General features: G+C 45.6%; 1 protein-coding gene across 1 annotated transcript in view; it reads left to right on the plus strand.

The window, feature by feature from the left end:
• The first annotated feature begins 233 nt into the window (after window positions 1-233).
• The window catches only part of LOC144768674 (interferon-induced very large GTPase 1-like), a 103,644-nt gene continuing 79,327 nt past the window's right edge, over window positions 234-24,550 (plus strand). The window contains exons 1-3 of the mRNA XM_078652497.1: window positions 234-316; window positions 3,535-3,855; window positions 5,404-5,717. Coding sequence (XP_078508623.1) covers window positions 3,554-3,855; window positions 5,404-5,717 — 616 coding nt within the window. The 5' untranslated portion in view covers window positions 234-316; window positions 3,535-3,553. The remainder of the gene's footprint in view (window positions 317-3,534; window positions 3,856-5,403; window positions 5,718-24,550) is intronic.

Raw genomic sequence — 24,550 nt, forward strand, 5'->3', positions numbered from 1 at the left:
AAACTTGGTTACTGTGTCAAGTTCTACACCGTGTATTGGCCTACTTTGTAATGAGTACATGCTCACTCTAGTAAACTACACGTCTAGAATATTGATCTTAGTTCTGGGCGGAGTGGGAGACAGCATTTCCATTGCCTTGTCCCTAGCATCCACTTCTTACACCCACTTCTATGATGGCGTTTGCCAATTTTGTCCCATTTAATGTCTCTCTTTTTTGCTTGTAGTTGCTGCAGTCCTCGCTTATGTACCATAATCAGGTGGCGATAGCCTCTGCTCCAACTTCTCCATTCTTCTCCGTCAGATCTTGTAGACTCTGGTAGGTGACCGGTGATGCCATTTGGAGGCTCCTTTTTAAGCTTAACTTACTTTTGTTTCACAGGTGCCCCTGTTTCCAAGCCGTGTCTATGCCTTACTGCTACCTCGCCCTCGGAGAAGCTTTGACTGTTTGACCCACGCTACCACTGAAACTCAAGTGCTGATAGGGGTAGTACTTGGCAGGGTTACTCAAGAACCCATAGTTTGTTAGGCCACAACCTCCACAGTTGGGCCCAGTAACCGTTGCTTGCCCGTAGCCCTCTGAAAGGTGTTCTGACATTGGGTATCACAGCTATATTGAATTGATAATGAATCGGAGGTAGACCCGACAGTTCCAGTGGTCCAAAGATGGCTGTCTGATTTGGGGGAAGAAGGGATCGGACGACATATAGTCATGCTGTTGTGAGCAAACAGGCACCATATCCTTGAATTGAATCATAGACATAAGCCAATTCCCTTTAAATTCCCATACTGGCATTTTTTTTTATTAAAAACTTAAAAAAATAATATATGTATATTAATTATAATATGTATTTCAAAATTAAGTTTAGTTCAGTAGTTTTTTAAAATGTTATACTACATGTAAAATAAATATATAAAATTAACGTAAATTAATATTTGACGTTAAAACATAGTTACAGTTTTTTTTTAAAGTTTGATAAAATTATTTTAAAAATTCCCTCTACCATAGGGAGATCGCTGCCCCGGTGGCGGAGAATTACGCCTACTAGTGAAAAGTTACTAGTAATAACTTTACACTCCCTGTTTCAGGTGATGGACGCATTACACTTTGGTCGTAAATTTATACTTGGAAATGGTGAATAACCAAGACTACAAAGTGTGAGAGTAAATTTGCACATGTAGATTTACTCACAAGTAAATGTACCTTTGTGAATAGGCCACTTAGTATTTAGTCTTCAGTGCTTCATGGCTGATTCCGGAGCATAGAAATTTGGGCAGAAAAAGAGAGTTATAAACATGCTTTAGCTAATTATAAAAATCTTTTAGCTACGGAGAAAAAGACTTACTTCACTAAACAGATAGAGTCATCTAAAAATTCAGTAAAACAACTGTTTCAGGTTGTGAAGAAGCTTACAACTCCTCTTAATAGCCCACTATCAAAGAGCAGTCAATCCTTATGTGATAATATAGCTAATGCTTTCAGGAATAAAGTCAACAATATATATATACAGTATCTTTACCACCACTTCCAATTAGGCAACTGAGTCACACTCCACTGTTGTGTCCCACAGAAAAAATGAGCTGTTGACTTTCTCACAGGTATCCAATGAGCTTGTGGAAAAACTTATTCAGGATACCAAATCGGGATCCCCTTCGGATCCATGCCCCCCTGCAGTTCTTAAAAGCATTTCAGGGGAGGTAAGCCCAATCTTAAACAACATTTTTAATAACATGTTTTTATCAGGAACTTTTCCTGCAGTCTGGAAAGATGCAATAATTCTCCCTCTGCTAAAAAAAGCTAATCTACACCTTTCCATAACTAGCAACTACCGCCCAATTGCAAGGCTCCCTTCCCCCGCTAAGATGGTTGAGAACATTATGAACAGCCAATTCACTCACTTCATCCAGGGGAATGAATTACTCGACCCATCCCAGTTCGGTTTCCGTTCTGGGTATAGCAGAGACAGCTCTCATCAAGGTCAGCGGCCTTTGATACCGTGCACCACGACACACTCCTCTTACGCCTTGAACATTTAGGGGTTAGGGACCTCGCCCTTGCATTACTATAATCCTTTCTGAAGAATAGAAGGCAGAGAGTTTCCCTTGAAATGTATCAGGCAACCCCGTATGTACTGCCTTGTGGGGTCCATCAGGGCTCGTTGTTAAGCCCCACATTGTTCAATGTTTATGTCTCTGAACTTGCACCTTGAATACAGCAATTCGGCTTCAATTTGATATCTTATGCCGACGATACTCAGACCGTCGTTGCGGCTTATAAAAACACTTTATCCCCGGCATTGCAGTTTCAACACTGCATGAGGGTAATTAGCCTCTGGATGGGAAGACACTGTTTAAAACTCAACTCGGATAAAACCGAAGTGGTTACCTTTGGCAATCTACAGCCAAAATGGGATGGGCTGTGGTGGCCAGCTGAACTAGGACAGACTCCTGAACCAATGAAGAAGGCAAAAAACCTCGGAGTTCTGATAGATAACAGTCTCACTTATGCACATCAAATTAATGCTATAATTTCAGCCTCCTATCTGCTGAAGAAACTCAAAAAGGTCTTACCATTTATTCCTCAGGATTTTAGAAAAACAGTGGTGACCACCTTGGTGCTGCCTAAGTTGGACTACTGTAACGGTTTATACCTTGGGTTACAGAAACAACATCTAAAGAAGCTTCAGATGGTACAGAACGCTGCAGCCAGGCCTCTACTGAAAATACCTAAGTACCAATCGATAAAAGAAGAGATACGGAAGCTCCACTGGTTGCCTGTGGTGCAACGTTCTAAGTTTAAGGCACTCTGCCTTGCCCATAACATATTGAATGGGGCAGGACAGGTACCTTTGAAACATCTCTTCTCATGGTACCACCCAGGCAGGCAGTTAAGATCGACAAACGGCAGATTAATGCTGGTTCCTAAGATCCAAACTGCTAGCTGGGGAGGTCGGAGCACGGCCTATTGTGCAGCAAAACTATGGAATGCTCTTCCCGTTACCTTGAGAGAGCTGAATTCCCTTTCTTCCTTCAGAAAACAATTAAAAACTTGCCTATTTTCAAACTAGTTGCTTTGTTTCCTTTCTCGCCATCAGATCCTACTCTAGTTCAGCGCCAAGACACCCCAGGGTATACGCGCGCTTTAAAATTTTCATTAACATTAACATTAACAGATGAAATAGTTGCTTCCTTTTGGCAAGAGAATCCTCATCAAATTCATACATCATTCACCTGGCCTCTCTTTCTTAAAAGAGAAAGGTACAAAAATAATTGCACTTGTGTTAGTGACCTCTCGTGGGCAGGAGTTCTTGTGTTCTTTCTGAAGAGGCAGTGTCTGTTTGTCATATACTGATTTGTTTATGGACATAAGGACCTAAATGTTGTTTTTTGGTCCTGAAAAAAGTACATTATATGTGTTGGGAATGTGTTCTGAGGGGGAACAAATCTAAAACCCATTAGTCTGAGGAAAGCATCAATGCTGGATAACCATTGCTCCAAGTAAATAATTGTTTTCCTTTCATTTCTGTGCTACTTTAGATTGTGTAAATGCGAAACAATGGCAACAGAAGAATGTGCTTTGAACATGATTCTAAGGGTGAAAACTGAAATGGTCGAAATGTTCCATTGCCATGTGGATATCATATTGAACGATATGGACACCTGGGGTCTCATCACAAAGGAAGAGTACTTCCTGCTCAATGAGTCACTGGACCGGAGGGAGAAACTAGCCACCTTATTGAATATAGTGACCCGCAGTGGAGAGTCAGCATGTCAGACACTTCTCAACAGTTTAGAAGATGTAAACTATTGTCTCTCAGACCTGGGCCCAGTTCTCAGCAATTTGGAACTTGCAACAACGTAAGTAATTTCATTCTCTGTTGATGCTCTGTAACAAGTTAGAGTAAAAGGTGACTTTATCATTGTTTATAGTAAATAATATATTGATATGTGTGTGTATGGGTGTGGGTGTGAAGGTCTCTTGGTTCTTATGAGCGAGCTCAAACCTGCACATTATTCATTAAAATAAATACAGACCGCTAAAATAAACAGCTTGTTTGTTTTTACAGGTTTGAGTAGAAAGGTTTCAAACTGAAATTATAGAGTGAATACATTACATTGGTGTGATCCTTAACGTAATACTTGGCTAGAATAAAAATAGTTCAGTCTTTGATAGTGATGAGACGGTCTGGAGAGTTCACATTGTGTTGATCTTGCAGGGCAACCTGTTCTTCAGGCAGAATGACAAAGTGTGAAAAAGCAGGGTATAGTGTCCCCCTCATGAGGAATCATTTTCATTTTAATTCTCTTCAGGTTCTGTGTTCGCATAGCTACTGTCAATAGGGAATCTTTGCGATATTTTTTTAAACACCTTGATAAATCCCAGGAGTGCCTTGTGTGTGACATCTCAGTATGAATGGCCGTCACCTGAAACTTATCAATTGGTATCACTAAGTATTCATGTTGTTCAAAAGGAGGTATATCTTTATAGAAAGACTTCCAGCTAGGCAGCACATGGTCTCTGTGACTTAGTTGTGATGATACTGCTTTCCTTCCTAGATCAGCTTCATCTTATCCTTATTGTGGTGTCTTGTAAATGAAAGAACGCTGGAATTCTTTGGGTTTCCACTATACACTGTAGGCCTGTGACGTAAGTGTTGGAGAGATGAGTTGAAGGCAGGCTTAGAATGTTGAGTTCTGACTTACAAGCAGTGGAATAAAGACGTGTAAAGTTACTCTCCATGTGTAGTGTGGTTATTGGCGAGTGCCTGGGTGGGTAGGACGCCACAACTGGTGATGAGGTAAGGGATACGAATCCCGTACACTGAAAGCCCCTTTTCAGAGAGTTTGCAGTGGTTCCGAAAACTGCTTGTGTGTGCCACGTGTGCTGTAGTCGAAGTGCAGAATCATCTTCTAGTTATTGTTGCTGAATACTCCTGTTTTCCCTTTGAAAGAAGACCTTTAATCCATTACACATGAAAAGGTTTTTCAAAAATTAGATAGCATTTTTGCAACATGGGGTGAGGTAAGCCGGCAATCTTAAAATCTGACAATGGCCCATCTTTTAATAGTCGAGAATTCATAGACTTTCTAAATCACCTCAACAAAAAATCATCAAAAAAAGAACTCCTGTTTGGCCTCAGGCTAATGGTCTGGTAGAACGGTGCACAAATGCTCTTAAGAAAGCTGTGTAGTGTGCTGCATTGGAGAAGTTCGTCCTAAAACTTGCTTTGAACACTACTCTTCAAGCTTACAGTTCGACCCCTCACTCAACGGCAGGTGTTCTGTGACCCTCCATGTCTATGGGGGAACACATTTAAAACCCATTAGTCTGAGGAAAGCATCAATGCTGGATAATCATTACTCCAAGTAAATAATTGTTTCTCTTTCATTTCTGTGCTACTGTAGATTGTGTAAATGCAAAACAATGGCAACCGAAGAATGTGCTTTGAACATGATTCTAAGGCTGAAAACTGAAATGGTCGAAATTCTCCATTGCCATGTTGATATCATATTGAATGATATGGACACCTGGGGTCTCATCACAAAGGAAGAGTACTTCCTGCTCAATGAGTCACTGGACCGGAGGGAGAAACTAGCCACCTTATTGAATATAGTGACCCGCAGTGGAGAGTCAGCATGTCAGACACTTCTCAACAGTTTAGAAGATGTAAACTATTGTCTCTCAGACCTGGGCCCAGTTCTCAGCAATTTGCAACAACGTAAGTAATGTAATTTCATTCTCTGTTCATGCTCTATAACAAGTCTGAGTAAAAGGTCAATTTATCATTATATAGAGTAAATAATATATCTATATGTGTGTGGGTGTGAAGGTCTCTTCGTTCTCATGAGCGAGCTCAAACCTGCACATTATTCATTCAAATAAATACAGACCGCTAAAATAAACAGCTTGTTTGTTTTTACAGGTTTGAGTAGAGAGGTTTCAAACTGAAATTATAGAGCAAATACATTACATTGGTGCGATCCTTAACGTAATACTTGGATAGAATAAAAGTAGTTCAGTCTTTGATAGTGATGAGACGTTCTGGAGAGTTCACATTGTGTTGATCTTGTGGGGCAACTTGTTCTTCAGGCAGAATGACAAAGTGTGAAAATGCAGGGTGCAGGGTGTAGGGTTCACCTCATTAGGAATCATTTTCATTTTCATTCTCCTCTTTAAGTTCTGTGTCGGCATAGCTACTGTCAACAGGCAATATTTGCGTTATTTTATTAAACACCTTGATAAATCCCAGGAGTGTCTTGTGTGTGACGGCTGTCACCTGCAACTTATCAATTGATATCACTAAGTATGCATGTTGTTCAAAAGGAGGTATATCTTCATAGAGGACTTCCAGCTAGGCAGCACATGGTCTTTGTGACTTTGTTGTGATGATACTGCTTTCCATCTTAGATCAGCTTCATCTTATCCTTATTTTTTTTTTTGTCCTCATTTGCCTTAACCCTCAAGTGTGGAAAACCCCATCCACCTTTACTTGTCTGCGTAAGCATGAGCCCCTGAACCCTAGGCTCATATCTCTCGCTACAAAGCACAGGTATCTTAATGGCGGAAGAAGTTACCAGCATTTTAAGGGCTAACTAGGTGACTCCATACCGGTGTTTTACCACCTATTGGACCGCAGTATTTACCAAGGGAACCAAACCCGAAGGTCCGTGGAGCAATACAGGCATAATCATCAGACCCGGGAGAAAAAAAAAAACGGAAATCCTAACTCCACTGTACCCACAGTTCCCAGAAGGCTACTTTTTGTTTACTACATGACCTGGCCATATCCACCCTGGAGACTTGGTAGAGGGACGTCAGCCAACCAGCATGTGTTGGCGCAGCTGAATAAACCCAAAACATACAAATTTGTCTCCTTGCCAAAAGGATTGCATAAAAGAGGAGAGATCTTATATGGCCACGGATATTGTCATCAATTCCAAAGATGATTAATGAGAGAGTGATGTTCAAGGAGATTTTGAGGATAGAGTCCAAAGAGGCCTTCAACCTGCTTCCTCCCAGAAGCAAGCTATAGCTGGACAGTCCTTAAACATATGAACGTCAGATGCTTCTGGCAGGCCGCATTTATTGCATTTATTTCCCGGCTGGTACTTGGATAACTTTAGGGGAAACAAATAAGCGCGATGTACCATGAAAAGGTGATTACGCCTCAACCAAGCTGGTTTCACTGTTTTATACAGGAGGTTAAACGAGTCGATCCACAGCTGTTCACATCGGGTCTCAATCTCCCCGCCCCATTGATCATCCGGAATTTTAAAATTTCCATCTTTCTCCTCCAGAAGCATCCAGTACCAAATTGAAATCTCCTTGCAGCCCCCCGGTTTTATCACCAGCTGATGTTCCAAGTTACTGATTTTATCCAGGGGGACCCCTTCCTACATAGTGCTTGGGCCCAGCTATTCAGCTGCATATACTTGAACCTGGAAAGGCCTGACCCAACTTTCTCCATCAGATCATCCCAAGTTAACATAGAACCCCTGACAGCAAGTCTCCCCAAATCGCTATCCCGGCATCCCTTAAAGACATCGCCAGACTGTCCTTAAGGCAAGGTGGAATACCCGGTGAGTCCCACATAGGTGCGTGATTTGAAAAATAGCTCATCCCTATTTTGTTTCGGATTATTGACCAGCTTTTGGGCAAAGATTGTAGACTTTTAAATTTCACCTTCTTAAAAAAATTTGGGTCCCCAAACTTAAAGAGAAACCCGTCAGCTGGTAGATCGGCACCTTCTAGCATAGCCCGAAACATTACCCCTCTAGATGTATTTATGGGTGTTTTTAAAAGCATTCTAGAGAATGAGAGTTGAAAGGCCCGTGCATAGTACTGCAGTTCAGGTAGAGCCAACCCTCCCTTCTCCCTTCTTCGCCTTAACTTCTTCCATGCCAGTCTTGTGGCTTTATACTTCCAAATAAAAGAGTTTATCTCACGCTGACATTTGTCCAACAGTTTAGTGTCAAATGCCAGGGGATGGAATTGAAAAGAAACGTATATTTAGGTAGGATAGACATTTTTATTAGGTTTGTCCTCCCCAAGATGGATAAGGGGAGGTGAGCCCAAGACTTTAGCTGTTTTTGGCATTCTTTTGAGACCCGATTTAGGTTATGTTCTGCAATTTTACCAACCTCCTGAATAATTCTAATCCCAAGATATCGCCTGGAGGTGGTCACAGCAAGATGTGAAGTGGTGGTGTTCCATGCCATGATGTCAGTTTTATTGGCATTCACTTCATACCCCGAAATTCTACCGAACTCCTCAGCTTTCTTGATAACCGTGGGAAATGCTAGGTCAGGGTCAGATGTCATGATAAGAATATCATCCGCGTAAAGCGCTACCCGCCTTTCCCACCCGCCAAATCTAAACGATGGAATGTTCGTCTGCTCTCTTAAGACCTGAGCAAAGGGCTCGATATAAAGAATAAAAAGTAGGGGGGAGAGCGGGCAACCCTGCCTAGTGCCCCTCGTTATGTTGAAGGCCTCTGTCAAAGACTTGTTAACGAATAGTCTCGCCGTTGGTGCTTTGTATAGGAGTGCTATCACTCGACGAAACCTCTCACCTAGATTGAATTTATCCATAACCGCCGCCAGGTAGGCCCAATTAACTCTATCAAAGGCTTTGGTTGCATCCAACGTGAGGGTAGCCAAGGGAAGAGAAAAAGTAGATGCTATATCGATGGCCCCTACTAGATCGTGTGTCAGATCTGCCAGTTGGCGCCCCTTTATAAAGCCTTTCTGATCTTGTTGTATGATAGAGCCAATGACACCCCCCAATCTGTTGGACAAGATGGCAGCAAAGATCTTGTAGTCTGTATTAAGGAGTGATATTGGGCGGTAAGACCCACACTCCGTCAGATCTTTCCCGGGTTTAAGTATCAGGACTACCGTCGCGTCACTCCATGACTTTGGAGGGTCTGTTCCTTCCATCAAAATGCTGTTAAAAACAGTTATTAGGAATGGGGTGATAACCCCGCAGAGGGCACGGTAGAGTTCCCCTGGTAGACCATCAGGACCCGCCGCCTTCCCCCGCTTCAAGTGACTGATGGCACTACTCACTTCTTCCTCCGAGATTTCTGCCTCCAACTGCCTGCTATGGTCCGGTGAGAGTCTAGGCAGAGAGACTGTATTGAGCCAGGCTTTTGTCCCTTCATGGTCTTCCCTTATATCTTCCTTGTAGATTTTCTGGAAGAAATCCTGAAATGCCCCCCCAATATCTGAGTTAGAAACCCTTGGGGCAGCTTCACCCTCCACCCTTATCTTCCTGATGTAATTGCGTGCTTGGTCAGCTTTTATCTTCCAAGCAAGGACCTCATCTGCTGCCTCTCCAAACTCAAAATGGGAGAGTTTACTTGCTTCCCATCTCTTGGCAACCCTAGTGTGTAAAAATAGTTTCTAGTTGGTTGTTCATTGAGGTCAGCTTTTCTTGATCCCCACTTCCACCTGCATGATTGCCTAGATTTTGATTAATGGTATTCATTTCGGCCTCGAGTTTATTAATACTATCCCTGTACATTCTTCTTCTGTAGGAGGCTCTGCTGGTAATACAGCCCCTCCAAAAGGCCTTACACGAAATAACTGCTTGAAGAGTCTATGTTAGATTCAAGAAAACATTGGGTCTCCACTTGAAGGGGCACTATTTCATCCTCCTCTAATAATATTGTCCGGTCGAAAGACCTGGAAGAATGTCCAGGCTGCTGGCCTACTATTAGGCTAAAAAAAATAGCCGATTGATCAGAGAGATGGGAAGGGAGGTATGCTATATATTCCAACCGGTCCTTAAGACTATAGCTAAACAAAGCATAGTCTATCCTCGACAAATGCTTATATTTAAAGTTCCGGAAGGAAACCCCCAGGTTATCCCCTGCCCTTTCCCTCCAAAAATCAGCGACCCCCAACTGGGCCATAATTGTCACCAGGGCTTGTCTGGATTTCGAAAGGACGCAGGCTCTTGAGTTAGGAGACTTATCAAGCTTAGGATTTAGAACAACGTTAAAATCCCCTACCCAAATTACGGGGTCTTGAAAGGCTAATAGATGACCGTAGATGGTTTCCAGAAATGTAGGGTCATCCTGGTTTGGACCATAGTATCCTACCAAAGAATACATCAAATCTCCCATCAAGACCCTCAAAAAGAGCCATCTCCCACTATGGTCCTCCTTAACCTCCACAATTTGAGCCTTTACTTGTTTTTTAAAAATAAACAGGACGCCTCTGATATTCGCCGATTGGTCTGTACAGGCATAGGTGTCTATCCATTTCTGTTTTTTTAGAATCGCTGTGGTCTCAGATTTAAGGAGATGTGTTTCCTGAATGGCAATGACTTGCGCTGGGGAGTCTCTCAGATATTGAAATATTTTTTCCCTTCTACTCCTCATGCGCAAGCCATTGACATTCCAGGATAGGTATTGTATCAAAGACATCTTACTTTCACACCCCTTCCCCACATAACTCCATTCTTTCCTGGGCAGAGTACCTAGAGCCCTGGCAATGACCCCCTACGTAGCCTTAAGAAAAAAGAAAACTGTGCTGGCGCTGGCTTTTGAGGAAATGTTTTGTTTTCACCCTCACCACCCCACGTGGCTTCCCCTCCCCGCCACCCCCTGGAAACCCCATCCCTCCTTACACTGGCCTGATGTATGGCCATTTTTGTGCCCTCTAACCACTCCCTCTCCTCTATCCCCAAATTGTGACTTAGTCAGTACTAGGAAATCATAAGTGTCTAATCGTATAATTCTATTAAAGGTTATAAAGTTATGTGAAAAAAAAGGGTTTTATTTTTTTTCACCCTTTTTTATTTTTTTTCCCTTTTCCTTTCCTTTCCCTTTTCTTTCTATTCTTCCCCTCTTGTGCCCCCTTTTTTTCAGTTTTTGAATTCATTTGTTTTCAAATTATTCCTATATGGGTGTATTAGAGATTTAAAGTTTAGGTTAAGTTTAATACCATACGGGCGTCATGGGGAGACTTTAATCTACCTTCTGAGTAAGGTGCACTCTCAATCTCGGGTTACCTCCTTCTTCAGCTTCCTGCCCCCCCCTCCCGAGAAAAGTTCTTAATGGACTCCAACATCTCATCAGCCTCAAGGGGGTTCTAAGATTATGCATCTTGTTATTAAACATAACCCGTAAAAAAGCGGGGAATCTCATTTGTACCGTGGCCCCCAATGCCCTAAACTTCTCCATCCTCTGGCCTAATTCCCATTGCCTATCTAGCGTGGTCTGAGACAGGTCCGAACGGATCTCAAACTGGAAGTCCGAGGCTTTCAGAGTTTTAGCTTTCAGGGCCAGATTTAGTATTTTTTCTGTTCGAGGCATGTGGGCTGCTAAATTCATATCTATTGCATAGATCGCCGCCTAGTGTTGGGTCCGGATGATTGCACATTGTTGTCCTGGAAGAGTCTTTGAAGTATCACGAGATAGGTGGCTCCTCCCCTGGACTACAGTGCGCATGGGTGAGTAGGTGAGAAAGTTAACGAGTATCTTCCTTGGTTTTACCCTCCCAGGGTTTAGACGGAAGGGGTCCCTGTGGATCCTTTGAATATCTTTCTCCAAGATGTCTGAAGACTCCTCAAGTTTTAGGGCACCTTTTAGTAGTGCCACCACAAAGGTCTTGATGTCGTTCCCTTCTTGCCCTTCCGGAACCTTCAGGAGCCGGAGATTATTCCTCCTTGAATAATTTTCAAGGGACTCCACTCTCTCTCGAATTACATCCCCCTCCCTTCGCAGGGTTTGAATTTTTAGTTCAGCTGATCCCAGACATGCCTTGAGCGCCTCCACGGACCCTTCCAGTACCTCAGTTCTATCATAAAGCCGATCCACTTTCTTCTCAAGGACATCACATGCAGCCCTTATCTCATATTGATTTTCTGCTGAGACCAGGAACCCATTTCTTATGTCCTCCCTCATTGATGTAAGAAGGGTCTCTATAGAAAGTCCGATATAGCAGAATGACTAACTAGCTCAGCCAGCCGAGCTACCACCTGAGCTCTGGCCTCTGCACCGTTTGCACTAGAACTCGCAAAAACTGCGGGTGGGTCCGACATTGGACTTTTGCTTGGAGTGGAAGAGAGAGCACCTGAATCTAAGTGGCACGAGGGGGTGCTGCGATGAATATTCAGAACCTGTGGTAGCACCTTAAAAATGGAACGTAGTGAGGGAGTGATGCGTGTTGCGCTATTCTCCTCGTACCTTTTTTTAGCCCCCACTTTTGGTACTCTATTAGGGATCTTCACTGCTACCCTCGCACCCCCTCTTTCCCTTGGGGAGGTTGGCTTAATCTATGATTCTCAAACCTCTCTGGGTCAGCCTCAGCATCCGCCTCAGCCCTTGCTGCTAACACGGGAATAGGCTGCCGGCTACTTTTACCCTTCCCCCGCTTAGATTTCTTTATGGTTTGCCTCTTCCCTTGCTTTCCACTCTCACACTGAGGGTCACGCACGTGAGCACCCGCCTGCTGATTAGAGGCCCACAACCTCTTATTATCGCCCCCCCCCACTCTCACCGCACTTGTAGACTGATCCGGTAACTGCACAAGACGCCGACCTCTCCGGGCTAGATGTGCCCGAATCTCCACACTCGACCGCCGACGAAGCCGCTATGGGCGCTGAAGAAAATAACGAGCAGAGAGCTGCAGCCGCCCTGTCTCCACCTGTGCTGCCAACGCCGACGATGCCCCGGAGGAGGCCGCGGGCTGCCGCTTTGCGGCCGCACCTCAACTCCACGGCTGCAAGCTTCCAACGCGGCAAGAGGGAGGGGAGAAGAGCCTGCCCGGCGTCACCGAAGCACATTCCGTGCAGAAAACCGAGCCAAAGGTAGAAGAAACACCGCTCTTCGTTGGCACCTTTTAAGTTCTTTTTATTCTTTACTCCATACAACACCGACCCTCATTAGATTCCTCACCATGTGGGGCGAGGGAGAGGGAGCTCCTTGCGAGGACGAGCGCTACCGCTTAACTCGCGGGCGCCATGTTTTCCCACCAATGACTCCACCCATCTTATCCTTATTGTAGTGTCTTGTAAATGAAAGAACACTGGAATTGTTTGGGTTTCCACTATACACTGTAGGCCTGTGACGTAAGTGGTGGAGATTTGAGTTGAAGGCAGGCTTAGAATGTTGAGTTCTGACTTGCACACAGTGGAATAAAGACGTGTAAAGTTACTCTCCATGTGTAGTGTGGTTATTGGCGAGTACCTGGGTGGGTAAGATGCCACAACTGGTGATGAGGCAAGGGATACAAAGCCCATACACTGAAAGCGCCTTTTCAGAGGGTTTGCCGTGGTTCAGCAGACTGCTTTTGTGTGCCACGTGCGCCATAGTCGAAGTGCAGAATCATCTTCCAGTTATTGTTGCTGAATACGTCTGTTTTCCATTGAAAGAAGACCTTTAATCCGCTGCACATGAAAAGGTTTTTCAAAAATTAGATAGCATTTTTGTGATATGGGGAGAGCCTGCAATCTTAAAATCTGATAATGGCCCATCTTTTAATAGTCTAGAATTCATAGACTTTCTACATCACCTCAACATAAATCATCAAAAAAGCACTCCTGTTTGGCCCCAGGTCAATGGTCTGGTAGAACGGTGCATGAATACTCCAAAGAAAGCTGTTAAGTGTGTTGCAATGGAGAAGTTCGACCTAAAACTTGTTTTGAACACTACTCTTCAAGCTTACCGTCCGACCTCTCACTCAACGGCATGGGCAACGCGCATGTTTGGAAGAGCCATTATGACCAAGCTGCCCCAATGGACAAACCTGAGATCCAGGAATGAGGAAGACCTTCATGCTGGCCTCTTGGCTAAAACCGTTTCTGAACCAGATTTTGGAACTCCTTCCTAAAATCTGGTATTTACCCAGGCACCTGGAAACAAGCATTCCTGCTTCCTTTATTGAAGAAACCAGAGGGCGACCCAGCGGAACTCAAGAACTCTGGCCCTATTTCCCTTCTGCCAGCACTGGCGAAAATCCTGAAAAAGGTAGTCCAGATGCAGCTGGCAGAATTACTTGAAACTAATGGTCACTTACACAACTCACAATCGGGCTTCAGAGCTGGGTACAACACAGAGGCCGTGCTTCTTGAAGTCTCTGAAACAGTACGCGAGTCTGTGGACCAGGGATGCTGGTTTTACTTGACCTGTCCCAATGCTGTCGCCATCCCAATTTTGCTCAGGAGATTGAGACAAGTGGGTGTGCGGAGAATAGCCTTATTCGGGCTTCAGTCATTCCTAAAAAATCGCTGTCGCCCACCCAATTTTGGTCAGGAGATTGAGAAAAGTGGGTGTGTGGAGAATAGCCTTGTTCGGGCTTCAGTCGTTCCCGGAAAATCGCTTGCAGCTGTTGTTTTGCCTTCTTATGTCTCCTCTCAGAAACCCCTTGTTTGTGGGGTGCCCCAGGGATCGGTGTTATGTCAGCTGCTATTCAATGTCTACCTTGCCCCGCTGGCTACCCTTGCTGAGAAATGGGGTGTGAAGGTAGTTTTCTATGCCGATGATACTCAGCTGGTGTTAAGGAACACTCAAAGGTGACCTTTCACAATATTAAGAAATGCCTGAGACACAACTTGATCTGGATGAATAATAATTGTTTAAAGCTCAATGCCGAGAAAACGGAAGTCTTGTTTTTCAGTCAGGCAGTGCCTCCACCGTCTAGTCTGTTGTGGCCCACAGTGCTAAATCCTCCACCTACTGGTGAATTCGTTCAGAGATCTGGGAATTAAACTGGATAGGGACTTCTCTTTCAAGGCTCAGGTGCAGAATGTTCCTTCCTTGTGTTTCTGGAAAGTAAGAGCTATCAGGTAATTTTTACATTTCATGCAGGAGGGCTGCAGGAGGACCACCGTCCATGCTCTGGTGACCTCACAGCTCGACTACGCCAACAGTCTGTATCTGGGGCTACCAGCATATCTTGTCCGCAGACTGCAGATAATTCAGAACTCTATGACTAGACAGATCCGGCAGGTGCCCCATCGGCATCACATTACCCCTCATTTACGACAACTCCACTGGCTTCCTGTCATCAGGAGGATTGAGTATAAGTCTATGGCCTTTGGATCAGGGCCCAGGCTATCTCAAGCAGAAATTGCAAATATATCACCAGGATCGGGCCCTGAGATCAAACCACCTGCGACTGCTGAGGGTTCCACGCTTTCTTCAAAGCCAGGAAAGAATTCAGATCCTTTGCGGTTAATACAGCAAAGTTGTGGAATTCTATGCCTGCCACCTCCGCATGCTGAAATCAGAACAGGCTTTGAAGAAAGCACTAAAAAGCTATCTTTTTAATCAGTATTAAAGCCCCGCCTGACAACCCTCACTAAGGGGCCCATTAGAATTGTGGACTACCCCAGTGGTGCTGGGACCGACCGTCAGTGGGACGGCAGTCCCGCACCGGTGATTAGGATGCCACTGCGGCCGTGGCATCCTCTATTCCCAGCATTGTGGCGGGCGGTGCTGTGCTGGGAATGCACTGCGTGCATTGTCATGCACAAGGTGACAGGCACGGCGAGGTGCCTGCCACCATGTCCATGACAATGCCCATGTGCACCCCCAATACCCTGGGTGACTGCAACAGGTCCCCGAAAGCAGAATCTGCATTCCTTTCCGTGGCAGCAACGCCGCCACGGAAAGGCATGTTTCCACCCTCATGCTAATATGGATGGCGGTGCCTAGCAGACACCGCCACCATATTAAACCCTTTTCCACCCAAAGCGGCGGATGGTCTTCCTGTCCGCCGCCTTAACCCCCGCCATACTAATATGGCGAGGAGTAAATTGGTGGCGGGCGGGGAAGGATGTAGGACGGATCGCCACCGCCATGCGGGCGGGGCGATCTGCCCTACATCCTAATGGGCCCCTTATTCCGCTTCTAGCACTGGGACACCTAAGCTGAGGTAGCTGAGTGCTCTGTAAGTTACATTTATTATCATTATCATTATTCATGCTGCCGACTTTGGTCACAAACAGAAGATGAAAATGTACGCTGACAGACGGCATTATGTAAAAGAGGTCACCTTCACAAGGGGAGATTATGCGTTTATTAGTCAACACAGAAAAAGAAAGTCTGATGCTCCTTTTGAGGCTGAACCCTTTACCATCAGTAAAACCAAAGGACACACGGTGACTGTCCAGCGTCTTGGGAAGTCCCTTACAAGAGATTCCTCTCATTTTCGACAAGTGGCCTATCACTCACCAAACATCGATGTCAATGTAGAGACTGGGTCCTGACAGACTGTTGATGACTATGTCTGCTGATAATTCAACCTCACCTGTGCAGATCACCGACACTTCGACTGCCAGTTCCCGGTTTCCAGTGACCCGATCAGGATGTGTGATTCAGGTGCCACAACTCTTAATTAGAGAATTATAATTGCCTCTTTATCTATAATGATCTCTGTATTTATTCATGTATTCATTTATGAGTTTATTTATTTGTTTACTAATTTGTCTATTTTGAAAACGTTGTAACTTTTTAATTAAGAAAGCGGGAGATGTTGTGTCTTGTAAATAAAAAAAATGCTGGAACTCTTGGTTCCTACTGTACTCCGGAGGCCTGTGACTTAAGCATTGGAGAGATGAGTTTAAGGCAGGCTTAAAATGTTGGGTTCTGGCTTACACACAGCAGAATAAAGGTGTGTAAAATGACTCTCCGTGTGCGGGTTGGTTATTCGTGAATATCTAGGCTGGTAGTACGCAGCCATTATAGTCTTGCCACTGATCTTCTCATGTACATGTATTAAAGAGCTTCTGTTTATGTTAAAAAAGGTCTCTTCCAAACATTAACTTCACTGATGATTTCCCTGTGAAACTGTAAGGGGTTTCTCTGTAGTTTTCAAAGGGTGTAGCAGAGTAGCTTGGAAATTGGTTTAGCTGATCTGAGCTATTAGTTTTATTGTGAGGGTGCCCAGAAAGTACTCCACTATATCATTATCTGGTGGCCATAAAACTTAAAAAATTCAAAACCTTGGGGTTTCCATATGTAATGAAATATCTTACCCAGCCTACATATGTCTACTTTGCTTGTGTTACTGGGCACAACTAGGAAGTCCAGAAATCGGATTCATCTATAGGAACTAGAAACTGAACTAACTTTTACTTACTACCATTTTGGTATTCACAGAAGGCACATACTCATTTTGGTATTCACAGAAGGCTCAATGAGTAAGTGCCTTCTGTGAATACCAAAATGAGTAGGTGCCTCAGAAGGAACCTACTCATTGATGAGTAGGTGCCTTCTGTGAATACCAAAATGAGTAAGTGCCTCAGAAGGCACCAACTCATTGATGAGTAGGTGCCTTCTGTGAATATCAAAATGAATAAGGGCCTCAGAAGGCACCTACTCATTGATGAGTAGGTGCCTTCTGTGAATACCAAAATGAGTAAGTGCCTCAGAAGGCACCAACTCATTGATGAGTAGGTGCCTTCTGTGAATACCAAAATGAGTAAGTGCCTCAGAAGGCACCAACTCATTGATGAGTAGGTGCCTTCTGTGAATATCAAAATGAATAAGGGCCTCAGAAGGCACCTACTCATTGATGAGTAAGTGCCTTCTATAAATCCCAAAATGAGTAAGCGCCTTCTGTGAATACCAAAATGAGCAAGTGCCTTCTGTGAATACCAAAATGGTAATAAGTTTGGTATTTTGTCTTAAGTTAGTTCTGTGAATCGGGCCCGTGGACCTTAAGCAGTGGCCCATAGAAGTCAAATGCAACTTCTTTCTACATCCTTTGTGGCAGCTTTGACATCTGCAGGATCTCTCATAGACTGGCCTTACACAGACTTTGGCAACTGATGCAGAGTTCTTCCTGCATGAACTTGTCCATGAAAAGGAATAACAAACTTGTCTCGATAGTCATTTGGTCTACACTAATATTCCATGTCCGTCATGAGTGATGTTTTCACAGTCATTTACAAATTATTATTATGGTTCCTCATGAAAGAATTGATTCTTATGGGCCAGTCAGTTCAACATAAGCATGTTGAAGCTAACTTCTTCATTTCCTCAATGCTTCAATGTTTTTGCATTCTTTTCTTGCAGCCATGGTCTCTCCGTCTCTGTGATACACAGTATGCTCATTCACGGCAGTCATACTATGCTCTTGAGTGGTTCTAATGTCTTCAATTTCTAGACAGCTACTAGTGAAACATGCTGAACTACATATGTGACATATTCCTCTGCTGTAAAAGATGTAATGAGTTAGTTAATGGAAACATTGAAAAGAACTCTTCCGGATTGTGAACCCTCAGCGGCTGATGAGTGTTGTGACGTTCATAATCCACCTGGCGTACATCCCACTTTTCATATTGGGGATCTATCTTGACTTTAGTGATCCCAATAATGGAAATGACTGGGTTGTAATCATTAATGGTTGTGAATTAATTCCTATAAAGAAAAAGGTGGCAAAGCTTGCAGACCTGTTCCAAGGTGGAAACTTCAATCTCTGATGGGAATAATGTACTTTTTTGATCAGTATGCTCTGTGACACATGCAATGATTTGACAATGTAATGAACTTGTTTGATGCTTTTGAATGCTTTCTGACCTACTTCAGTCTTAGTGTAGCTCTGACGTCATGGAATTTTTCAGAGTGGACTGAAAGAGGTTTATTTTTAATGTACGTGGCCCTAGAGCAGGACCTGGCAATTTGAAAGGAGCCTAAAGTAGTACGATTAATAGGATCACCTCTGTGGTGAGGGCATAACGTGATTTAATAATATATGTCCAAACAAAACAATGAAAACTTGTTAAGTAAGCAGGCCTTTTTCGTTCAACATTAGATTGGCCTTTGCTAAAGCGATCCAGACTCATTATTTCATCAGTGTTAGAAATTGGGGTCTCTAGTTGGCAGAGGTAGGTGCCTTTGTCCAAAGAGGAACCCTTTCTTATAGTCAGGGTAAGGGAGATACACTTCTAAAATAACCCCTGCTCACCCCCTTGGCAGCCCGGCACACGCAGACAGGCGTATCTCAAATGCAGTGTGTAAAGCATTTGTGAACACATACCCTAATACAGTGAAAACACTTCAAATGGACACCACACCAGTTTAAAACAAGCATTGGAAATGCAATAGGTCTCGGATTTATTTGAGTTAGAGCTAATGGCATTGTAAATAGCAATGTCTTTTAGCCATGTGTTATGGAGTGTATGCATGTGGTGTGTAGTGGAAATATGTGGGTTCGATTGGAATTGTAGCAATGGTGGCATGCTGCGCTGTAGATGAATATGTTTAAAAGTAAAGTGCACCATACTGCGATTGCTACAATAGTTAATTGTGGATGCGTTAACAATTGATGTGTGCACTGATGGCTGGTGGTGTGTGTGCCTGTAGAAATTGTGCACTGATGGCTGGTGGTGTGTGTGTTTGGTGGAAGCGTTCACTGCCGGCTGGAGGTGTGTGTGCCTGGTGGAAGCGTGCACTGACGGCTGGTGGTGTGTGTGCCTGGTAAAAGCGTGCACAGACGGCTGGTGGTGTATGTGCCTGGTGAAAGCGTGCACTGACGGCTGGTGGTGTGTATGCCTGGTGAAATCATGCACTGACGGCTGGTGTTGTGTGTGCCTGGTGAAACTGTGCTCTGATGGCTGGTGGTGTGTGTGTCTTTGGTGAAAGCGTGCACTGACGTCTGGTGTTGTGTGTCTGGTGGAAGCCTGAACTGACGACTGGTGGTGTTTGTGCCCAGTGAAAGCGTGCACTGACGGCTGGTGGTGTTTGTGCCCGGTGAAAGCGTGCACTGACGGCTGGTGGTGTGTGTGTGTGGTTGCGTGTGTGGTGATGAGTGTGTGGTAGTGAGTGTGTGTGGTGGTGAGTGTGTGGTGGTGAGTGTGTGATGGTGAGAGTGTGGTGGTGAGAGTGGTGTGTGGTGTGTGTGTGTGTGTGTCTGGTGTGTGTGTGTGTGTGGTGTGTGTGTGGTGTGTGTGTGGTCTTATGTGTGTGTGTGTGGTGGACTTAGTTCGAGTTTTCATACCCTACACACTCACACAATGTTCACCCTGTACACACAACACAGTGCTCACCCTGCACACTCACACACTGTTCACCCTGCACACTCACACACTGTTCACCCTGCACACTCACACACTGTTCACCCTGCACACTCACACACTGTTCATCCTGCACACTCACACACTTCTCACCCTACACACACACACACTGCTCACCCTACACACTCTCACACTGCTCACGCTGCACTCACACACTGCTCACCCTACACACTCACACACTGTTCACCCTCCACACTCACACAATGTTCACCCTGCACACTCACACACTGCTCACCCTACACACTCACACACTGCTCACCCTACGTAATGCGAAAAGACCTAGCTCTGCCCTTTGGCCTGTGTTGTAATTGTACCGTAGGTTGAGAGTAGTTGCGCTTGATTGGATGGGGCGTCCCCTCCTTGCTGCTCCCCTCACAGAGGGCCAGCTGCCTCAATGAAGCTCCCAAGACACGTGTTCAGCTGTTCTTTGTTTTAGCTCCTGTGTGTCAGTGCACCGTGTAAGCGCACAACCATACCCTGCTCTCTCTGGAACACTCACACTGCTGAGTCTCTCTAACTCTGCAGTCACTCTCACTCTGCAGTCACTCATGCTGTCACTCTCACTCTGCAGTCCTTCATGCTGTCACTCTCACTCTGCAGTCACTCATGCTGTCACTCTCACTCTGCTGTCACTCACTCTGCTGTCACTCATGCTGTCACTCACTCTGCTGTCACTCTCACTCTGCAGTCACTCTCACTCTGGAGTCACTCTCACTTTGCAGTCACTCTCACTTTGCAGTCACTCTCACTTTGCAGTCACTCTCACTCTGCAGTCACTCTCACTCTGCAGTCACTCTCACTCTGCAGTCACTCTCACTCTGCAGTCACTCATGCTGTCAATCTCACTCTGCAGTCACTCATGCTGTCACTCTGCAATCACTCATGCTGTCACTCTCACTCTGCAGTCACTCACTCTGCTGTCACTCATGCTGCCACTCACTCTGCTGTTACTCTCACTCTGCAGTCACTCTAACTCTGGAGTCCCTCTCACTCTGGAGTCCCTCTCACTCTGGAGTCACTCTCACTCTGGAGTCACTCTCACTCTGCAGTCACTCTTACTCTGCAGGTACTCTCACTCTGCAGTCACTCTTACTCTGCAGTCACTCTCACTCTGCAGTCACTCTCACTCTGCAGTCACACACTCTGCTGTCACTCATGCTGTCACTCTCAATCTGTCACTCATGCTGTCACTCTTACTCTTGTCACTCATGCTGTCACTTTCACTCTGCTGTCACTCATGCAGTCACTCTCACTCTGCTGTCACTCATGCGGCCACTCTCACTCTGCTGTCACTCATGCAGTCCCTCTCACTCTGCAGTCACTCTCACGCATGCAGTCACTCATGCAGTCACTCTGCTGTCACTCATGCAGTCACTCACTCTGAAGTCACTCTCACTCATGCAGTCACTCTCACTCTGCAGTCACTCTCACTCTGCTGTCACTCATGCTGTCACTCTCACTCTGCTGTCACTCATGCTGTCACTCTCACTCTGCTGTCACTCATGCTGTCACTCTCACTCATGCAGTCACTCACTCTGAAGTCACTCTCACTCATGCAGTCACTCTCACTCTGCTGTCACTCATGCTGTCACTCTCACTCTGCTGTCACTCATGCTGTCACTCTCACTCTGCTGTCACTCATGCTGTCACTCTCACTCATGCTGTCACTCACTCTGCAGTCACTCATGCTGTCACTCTCACTCTGCAGTCACTCATTCTGTCACTCTCACACTGCATTCACTCATGCTGTCATTCTCACTCTGCAGTCACTCACTCTGCTGTCACTCTCACTCTACAGTCACTCTCACTCTACAGTCACTCTCACTCTACAGTCACTCTCACTCTACAGTCTCTCTCACTCTACAGTCTCTCACTGCGCTGTCACTCTCACTCTGCAGTCACTCTCACTCTGCAGTCACTCTCACTCTGCAGTCACTCTCACTCATGCAGTCACTCTCACTCATGCAGTCACTCTCACTCATGCAGTCACTCTCACTCATGCAGTCACTCTCACTCTGCTGTCACTCTCATTCGGCTGACACTCATGCTGTCACTCTCACTCTGCTGTCACTCTCACTCTGCTGTCACTCATGCAGTCACTCCCCCTCTGCAGTCACTCTCACTCTGCAGTCACTCACTCTGCAGTCACTCTCACTCTACAGTCACTCTCACTCTGCTGTCACTCATGCTGTCACTCTCACTCTGCAGTCACTCATTCTGTCACTCTCACACTGCATTCACTCATGCTGTCACTCTCACTCTGCAGTCACTCATGCTGCCACTCTCACTCTGCTGTCACTCTCACGTCACTCATGTTGTCACTCTAACTCTGCTGTCACTCTCACTCTGCTGTCACTCATGCAGTCACTCTCACTCTGCAGTCACTCTCACTCTGCAGTCAACTCTGCTGTCACTCTCACTCTGCTGTCACTCATGCAGTCACTCTCACTCTGCAGTCACTCTGCAGTCACTCTCACTCTGCAGTCACTCTCCTGTCAACTCTGCTGTCACTCATGCAGTCACTCTCACTCTGCAGTCACTCTCACTCTGCAGTCACTCATGCAGTCACTCTCACTCTGCTGTCACTCATGCAGTCACTCTCTGCAATCACTCTGCAGTCACTCTCACTCTGCTGTCACTCATGCGGTCACTCTCACTCTGTTGTCACTCATGCTGTCACTCACTCTGCTGTCACTCTCACTCTGCAGTCACTCTCACTCTGGAGTCACTCTCACTTTGCAGTCACTCTCAATCTGCAGTCACTCTCACTCTGCAGTCACTCTCACTCATGTTGTCACTCACTCTGTCACTCTGCAGTCACTCTCACTCTGCTGTCACTCTACAGTCACTCTCACTCTGCTGTCACTCTCACTCTGCTGTCACTCTGCAGTCACTCTCACTCTGCTGTTACTCTGCTGTCCCTCTCACTCTGCAGTCACTCTCACTCTGCAGTCACTCTCACTCTGCAGTCACTCTCCAGTCACTGACTCTGCAGTCACTCACACTCTGCAGTCACTCACTTTGCAGTCACTCTCACTCTGCAGTCACTCTCACTCTGCAGTCACTCTCATGCAGTCACTCTCACTCTGCAGTCACTCCCACGCTGCAGTCAATCATGCTATCACTCTCACTCTGCAGTCACTCATGCTGTCACTCTATCTCTGCAGTCACTCATGCTGTCACTCTCACTCTGCAGTCACTCATGCTATCACTCTCACTCTGCAGTCATTCACTCTGCTGTCACTCGTGCTGTCACTCTCACTCTGCTGTCACTCATGCTGTCACTCTCACACTGCTGTCACTCATGCAGCCACTCTCACTCTGCTGTCACTCATGCAGTCACTCTCACTCTGCAGTCACTCTCACTCTGCTGTCACTCATGCTGTCACTCTCACTCTGCAGTCACTCATTCTGTTGCTCTCACACTGCATTCACTCATGCTGTCACTCTCACTCTGCAGTCACTCATGCTGCCACTCTCACTCTGCTGTCACTCTCACTCTGCTGTCACTCATGTTGTCACTCTAACTCTGCTGTCACTCTCACTCTGCTGTCACTCATGCAGTCACTCTCACTCTGCTGTCACTCATGCAGTCAATCTCACTCTGCTCTCACTCTCACTCTGCTGTCATTCTGCAGTCACTCTCACTCTGCAGTCACTCACTCTGCAGTCACTCATGCTGTCACTCTGTTGTCACTCATGCTGTCACTCTCACTATGTAGTCACTCTCACTCTTCTGTCACTCTCACTCTGCTGTCACTCATGCAGTCACTCTCACTCTGCAGTCACTTATGCTGTCACTCTCACTCTGCAGTCACTCTCACTCTGCAGTCACTCATGCTGTCACTCTCACTCTGCAGTCACTCATGCTGTCACTCTCACTCTGCTGTCACTCACTCTGCTGTCACTCATGCTATCACTCACTCTGCTGTCACTCTCACTCTGCAGTCACTCTCCCTCTGGAGTCACTCTCACTCTGCAGTCACTCTCACTCTGCAGTCACTCATGCTGTCAATCTCAGTCTACAATCACTCTGCAATCACTCATGCTGTCACTCTCACTCTGCAGTCACTCACTCTGCTGTCACTCATGCTGTCACTCACTCTGCTGTCACTCACTCTGCAGTGACTCTCGCTCTGGAGTCCCTCTCACTCTGGAGTCACTCTCCCTCTGCAGTCACTCACTCTGCAGTCACTCTCACTCTGCAGTCACTCTCACTCTGCAGTCACTCTCACTCTGCAGTCACACACTATGCTGTCACTCTCACTCTATCACTCATGCTGTCACTCTTACTCTTGTCACTCATACAGTCACTCTCACTCTGCTGTCACTCATGCTGTCACTCTCACTCTGCAGTCACTCATTCTGTCACTCTCACACTGCATTCACTCATGCTGTCACTCTCACTCTGCAGTCACTCATGCTGCCACTCTCACTCTGCTGTCACTCTCACTCTGCTGTCACTCATGTTGTCACTCATGTTGTCACTTTAACTCTGCTGTCACTCATGCAGTCACTCTC

The sequence above is a fragment of the Lissotriton helveticus genome, chromosome 7 (genome assembly GCF_964261635.1).
Source record: "Lissotriton helveticus chromosome 7, aLisHel1.1, whole genome shotgun sequence".
Classification (NCBI taxonomy): Eukaryota; Metazoa; Chordata; class Amphibia; order Caudata; family Salamandridae; genus Lissotriton; species Lissotriton helveticus.